Source organism: Paroedura picta, chromosome 6 (assembly GCF_049243985.1).
Source record: "Paroedura picta isolate Pp20150507F chromosome 6, Ppicta_v3.0, whole genome shotgun sequence".
Classification (NCBI taxonomy): domain Eukaryota; kingdom Metazoa; phylum Chordata; class Lepidosauria; order Squamata; family Gekkonidae; genus Paroedura; species Paroedura picta.
The window spans coordinates 128,123,091-128,129,859 of record NC_135374.1 but is presented as its reverse complement, the minus strand read 5'-3'; the positions used below and the strand labels follow the sequence as shown (position 1 = coordinate 128,129,859).

The following is a 6,769-nucleotide window of genomic DNA, read 5'->3' as shown; positions in this document are numbered from 1 at the left end:
TAATTTCATTGTGGAGGCATTTTCATGAGCAAGAACCACTAGTTTATTTACTTTACTTGTTTACTATGGGCAAAGCCTGTTGTATCCAAGAATACAACGGGCGCTAGAGCTTGGCAGTGGGAAGAGGAAAGGGAGGAGTTGTCCAGTCTGTAAGGGCATGGGGTTGAATGTGTGTGTGTTTGTCAGGATTGTAGAATCTCTGTCATAAATTAGCCCGAGTTCCTCCATGTCAGTTATATTACTAGATGGGGCCCGGCGCCTGCTAGTCCCGGCCTTGTAGTTTGTAAGCAATAAAATAGAATAGTGATGTTATGTTAACCTTATCTTGTTATGGGCAGAAAGGGCTGTTTGTTACCTCTTTCAAGGATGGGAGTTTGGAATCCTGTTTTGGTTTCACATATGTCTTTTCTCACTCACCTCCCCCCCTTGGGAACTGTCAAGTTTTGGGCGGGAGAAATGTATTGATAAGCTGAGGCAAATCTGGCTTCTAGTCAGATTTGACTTTTCAGTCCATTGCGTGTAGTGCTAATCAATAAAACTATTTTTCTTTTGAATAAGTTTTGTTGTGAGTTTCCTGTGCGCTTGACATCAAGTCAAATCTCACAACTCCTTTCACCTGCAAAATGCAGGGCGAGGGACATACTTTTTCTGATCAGGGAGAGGGCCTGGATTGGGACCTCTCCCAGGCCGAAGGCGCTGGTGCGGGGCCGCACAGCTCGGCCATGATGCGGGCTGTCTCGGGGGCAACCCCGGGACCCGAGGAATTTTTGGAACGTCACATCACCCAGCGCAGGCGGTTGTCAAAATACGACCGCCCTACTGGGGATGAACGTTGGCCGGAGCACCTGGGACTGCCTAGCTACGCGCTGGAGCCTGTGGGTGAGACACAGGACTTGCAGTACAAGCTGGACAGGGTGACTAACTGGCTGCAGGACCTCTCGGGTCGGCTGGATCCGGAGGAGAGATGCCGAACACAACGCCTGCTAAGGGACGTGCTCGGTGGGGGTGCACACGATACCAGTGCACGGAGAGAGAGCGGTGGGCTTGCACTGCAGGAGCACGGCATGGCGGCCGCGCAAGCAACGGCAGAGGCGGCTGAGGCGCTGGCCAGAGCCCGGGCTCAGCTAGAGATCGAAGCCGAGGCGGAAGCACGCGCAAGGGCGCAGAGGGAGAGAGAAGACGAAGGCGAGGAACGAGAGGACGAAGGTGGCGCTGGCGGCGACGGTGCTGGTGGAGACGGCGCGGACGGAGGCGAGGACGCAGCAGCGGCGGCGGCGGCACGGGCAGCGGCGGATGTCGCGGGAGCCGAGGCGGCGGCAGCGGCGGCGGCGCGTGAAGCAGCGCGAGCGGCCGCGCGAGCAGCAGCAGCGGCGCAGGCAGCGGAACGAGCGAGAGTGGCGGCTGGGAGAGGGAGAGGCATTGGCCGGGGTGCAAGACCCCCGGCCCCGGCCCCAGCACCGGCGGACTGGGGCCCAGGGCGCCTACCTGCCCACCTCCGTGGAGTGGAAATGCGGAACACCTATAAGTTCAAGGCAAAGTTTTCTGGGGACCCCTCCGATTTCCCCACGTTCCTGGTGCACCTCCAAGCCTACATGATGGACATGGGGTTCACTTTCCAAGACGACGCCGAACGGGTGCGTTTCGTGGGGCAAGCCCTGGAAGGCAAAGCTGCCAAATGGTTCGTGGATTTGTACCGTTACCATCCCCAAGCCACCCGCGACTACAACCATTTTATGAGGGCCCTGCGCCAGATGTACGTGGAACCGTTTGAACGGGAGACTGCGGAGAAGAAACTCCGGGCTCACCGGCAGGGAAAGTTGTCTGTGGTTGAGTACGCCAGGGAATTTAAGGAGCTGGCTTCCTCTGTACCAGACTGGACGGAGCCCCAACGTGTGCTGGCGTTTGTAGGGGGCCTCAATCCCACTCTGGCTGACAAGTGCCTCCTCCTGGAAGACCCACTCACTGTCGAAGGGTGGGTCCAGCTGGCTGGAGAAATGGAAAACCGCTTGGAACGGGCCTCAATGGTGCAAGCCCTGGCCGGGAAAACCATGGCGAAGACTTCCACCCCGGTGAAGACCAAGCCCCGAACCAAATTGGAACCGGCGGAGCGCACTCGGCGCATGGAGAAAGGGCTGTGCTTGGGATGTGGCCAAGCCGGGCATTTCCTCGCACACTGCCCAACGAAAGCGGCATCAACCCCGAAAGCTGCGAGCAGCGCCCCATCGAAAGCCACGCCTGCCAAGAAAACCACCACCAAGAAAAGCACCAAATCTCTCCTGGTTCCAGTGGCTGCCGTGCCAGCGGTGGACGACTCGGAGGAGGGAAGCGGGCTGGAGGACGAGGATCAAGCTGAGGAGCAGTCGGGAAACGAGGACGGTCTGCTGTAAAGGCGCCCCGCCAGCAGGCCGCCAACAGGGGCAAACGCGTGGTGAGTGATTCCCCCTTGCTACTCCTACCGGCCAACCTTTCTAACCCCAAGTCGGGGAAAACGGTGGGAATCCGATGTATTGTGGACTCAGGGTGCACCCAATCCCTAGTGAGCCCGGCACTGGCCGAGACTTTGGGGGTGGGGAAAGTGGCACTGAAAGAACCCTTGCCAATCACCCAGTTAGATGGGAAATGCGCTCCCGGTGGGGAAGCCACGGCAAAGACTCGCCCCATGGACTTGGACATAAAAAAACATTGGGAGCAAATCCAACCTTTGGTGGCCCCTCACTCTGCCTTCCCATGCGTGTTGGGGTTGGATTGGCTGAGGGAACATGATCCCCTTGTGAAGTGGAAGGAAGGGACTGTGGAATTTACCTCCGCCGCTTGTGAGCAGCACACGCGGCAGCAGGGTCCTCCGAGATCCGGGGTGGTGGCTGCTTTGGGGGTGGGGGTGGACGCGCTCCCTCCTGAATACCGGGACTTTGGTGATGTGTTCGCGGAGGTGGAGTGCAACCAGCTCCCCCCCCCACCGCAAAACTGACTGTGCCATCGAATTAAAGAAGGGAGAGCCTCTCCCCAAAGCCAAACTGTATTCCATGAGCCCGCGAGAGATGGCAGAGCTTAGAGAATTTTTGGATAAGAACCTAGCGAGGGGTTTTATCAGACCAGCCACATCTTCCTTGGCAGCCCCGGTCCTTTTCGTAAAAAAGAAGGACGGTTCGCTGAGGTTGTGCACCGACTACCGCGGGTTGAACGCGGTCTCCACCTGCAACGCCTACCCGCTTCCCCTGATAAAAGACTTGCTGGGCCACTTGGGGAAGGCGCGCGTTTTTTCGAAACTGGACTTAAGGGAAGCCTACTATCGAGTTCGGATCAAGAAAGGGCATGAATATTTAACAGCTTTTAATACGCCCCTGGGGCAGTTTGAATACACCGTAATGCCGTTCGGCCTCGCCGGCGCTCCGGGCGTGTTCATGAATATGATAAATGAAATTATGCATGATTTATTGTACCAAGGGGTGTTGGTTTACATTGATGATATTCTTGTGTATTCAGAGAATGTTGAGAGTCATACTAAGCTGGTCCGCGAAGTGCTCCGCCGCTTGCGGAAGCACCAGTTGTTCGCTAAATTGTCAAAATGTGAGTTCCACCGCGAGGCAGTGGAGTTCTTGGGTTTCCGGGTCTCCCAGGCTGGGATCGAAATGGACCCTGGCAAAGTGCGTGATTTGCTGGCATGGGAGCCTCCCCGCACCAGGAGGCAATTACAAAGTTTCTTAGGGTTCGCTAATTTTTACAGGACCTTCATCCCCAACTTTGCCAAGGTTGCGCTGCCCCTCACTGACTTGTTAAAAACCAAAGGGGGGAAGACGGCAAGCCGACCTGGGGCGCCTCTCTCTTGGACTCCCTCCTGTCAGGAGGCGTTTGACAAACTAAAGCTGTTATTCACGTCTGAACCGGTGTTGGCCCATGCCGACCCCTCTAAGCAATTTACAGTACAAGTAGATTCCTCGGACGTAGCAATGGGGGCCGTGATCCTCCAAGAGGGGGGAGACGGGAAATTGCACCCCCTGGCCTATTTATCAAAGAAATTTTCAGCGGCAGAAAGAAATTGGGCAATTTGGGAAAAAGAGGCGGCTGCAGTGAAATTGGCCCTTTCCACGTGGCGGCATTGGCTGGAGGGGTCCACAATCCCGTTTGTAGTCTGGACAGATCATAAAAACCTTCAGGCACTCAAACAGCCCCGCTCGCTTTCAGCCAAACAAATGAGATGGGCGGAGTTTTTCGCTCGTTTCAACTTCTCCCTAAAGCATCTTCCTGGCAAACTGAATTTTTTGGCTGATGCACTATCGCGCCTGCCTCAGTACAACAGCAAACGAGACCCATTGGTAGATACCGTCTTTACTCCCGCCCAACTGGGGATGGCCGCTGTGACGCGCAGCCACACAAAGACTGTTACGCCCATCCCAGGGGGCTGGGTCCAAAAGGACTTGTCAACTGACCCAGAGTTTTGTTCCCTCCGCCCTGATTTGTCTGAGAAGGGGGGGCTCTTTTTCAAAGGCGAAAGACTCTTTGTGCCTGCCGCGGCCCGGGGGAAGGTTTTGAAACTTTGCCACGATGCTAAAACCGCTGGACATTTTGGTTTTGTGAAAACTCTGCACCTGGTCAGGAGACAGTACTGGTGGCCATCCTTGCGCAAAGATGTGGAGAAATATGTGCAGGGGTGCCCCATTTGTATTGCTTCAAAGCCAATTGGGGGCAAGAGGAAGGGACTTTTGCAGCCGCAGCCCACCCCCTCACGTCCATGGGCTGATGTAACTATGGACTTTATTACAGGCCTGCCCCCCAGCCAAGGGAACACCGTCATATGGGTTGTAGTGGATGCTTTTTCCAAACAGGCTCATTTCATCCCCTGTACGGGCGTGCCCTCAGCACCAAAGCTGGCCTCTCTTTTTATTAAACACGTGGTACGTCTGCACGGGATCCCGACACGTGTCCTGACGGATCGGGGCCCCCAGTTCGTTTCTAAGTTTTGGAGGGAGCTTCTTAAACTATTGGGTGTGGAGCAAGCCCTCACCTCGGGCTATCACCCGGAGTCAAATGGCCAGACCGAGAGGGTAAACCAAATCCTGGAGCAGTATTTGCGCTGTTTTATCAACCACCAGCAGGATGATTGGGTTTCTTTATTGCCACTTGCTGAATTCGCCTATAACAATGGGGTCCACTCCTCAACTGGGGTATCGCCCTTCAAGGTGGTGTATGGAACTGATTTAGTGTCAGCCCCCACTTGGGGACTTAGCTCCGCAGAGGTCCCTGACATAAATAAATGGGCAGCCTCCATCAGTACGGGCTGGCCAGAAATCGTTGCTAGCCTCAAGGAAGCCAAAGATGCCTATAAGGCTCAAGCTGACAAGAAGAGGGTACCTGCCCCTGATTGGAAAGTGGGTGATTTAGCCTACCTGTCTACCAAGAACTTAAGGTGCCAGCAGAAATCCAGGAAACTTGGTCCAAAGTTTGTGGGACCATTTAAAGTGGTGAAATTGATAAATGCTGTGACTGTGGAGCTAGCTCTACCAAAAACTTACAGGAATGTGCATCCGGTTTTTCATTCCAGCCTGCTGCGAAGAGCTCCAGCCCCAGACGAGTGGCACCCTCCTCCATCTATGCCTGTTCCAATTTACATCGATAAGGACACCCACTATGAAGTCAACCAAATCTTAGACTCTCGCTTGCATAAGGGTCGCCTTCAATATTTGGTCGATTGGAAGGATTTCCCCTCTGGGGATAAAGAGTGGGTTGAGGCTGGGAATGTGAAGGCACCCCGCCTTCTCCGGGCTTTCCATCGAGCATTTCCTGATTGTCCTCGCCCGGTTGATGCCGGCTAGGTGGAGGAGTGAAGTTTGTTTTAATGCGGAGGGATGTCAGGATTGTAGAATCTCTGTCATAAATTAGCCCGAGTTCCTCCATGTCAGTTATATTACTAGATGGGGCCCGGCGCCTGCTAGTCCCGGCCTTGTAGTTTGTAAGCAATAAAATAGAATAGTGATGTTATGTTAACCTTATCTTGTTATGGGCAGAAAGGGCTGTTTGTTACCTCTTTCAAGGATGGGAGTTTGGAATCCTGTTTTGGTTTCACATATGTCTTTTCTCACTCACCTCCCCCCCTTGGGAACTGTCAAGTTTTGGGCGGGAGAAATGTATTGATAAGCTGAGGCAAATCTGGCTTCTAGTCAGATTTGACTTTTCAGTCCATTGCGTGTAGTGCTAATCAATAAAACTATTTTTCTTTTGAATAAGTTTTGTTGTGAGTTTCCTGTGCGCTTGACAGTGTTGTGTGGGGGGTTGTGGTGGCGTGGTGGCAAATGAGGGCATGGGTGTGGAGAGATGGGTGTCAAGAACCTGTGGTGTGGAATGCTCATTGAGTGTGGGAGAGGACTGACCTTTGGGAATTGTGGCACAGTGGTTACAGATGAGCTTTCCAGAGCCATGTCCTCAGATATGTGAAGGGGAAATCAGACTGGAGACTCTTCTTAGGGGAAGATTACATGGCAACCAATTCCCCCCAGTTCTGTGTCATTTCCCTTCTTGTGTGAATTAGGCCACAGACACCGAAATGAGAAACACTGGATTAAAATGATACTAAATGTGAGGGACACAGCAACTATTATAAAAGTAGCAGTTTTTACTGGCAATTTTAAATGAAAAGCTTTACGATATATTTTACATCTGAAACTGTTTGAAATTTTCATTTTATGCTTTGCAATTTTATGCCAATAAAGGTACTCTGATTCTGATTCTTAGAAGAACGGATTTTTGTACCCTATTGCTTACTACCCAAAGGAGT

The 6,769-nt window shown here is 53.2% G+C and overlaps 1 protein-coding gene across 1 annotated transcript; it reads left to right on the top strand.

The window, feature by feature from the left end:
- The first annotated feature begins 223 nt into the window (after positions 1-223).
- On the top strand, positions 224-6,221 carry LOC143840502 (uncharacterized). Its single transcript, XM_077344122.1, has 2 exons — positions 224-2,428; positions 5,540-6,221. The coding sequence occupies exon 1, from the start codon at positions 624-626 to the stop codon at positions 2,385-2,387; it is 1,764 nt and encodes a 587-aa protein (XP_077200237.1). The 5' UTR covers positions 224-623; the 3' UTR covers positions 2,388-2,428; positions 5,540-6,221.
- Positions 6,222-6,769: the final 548 nt, after the last annotated feature.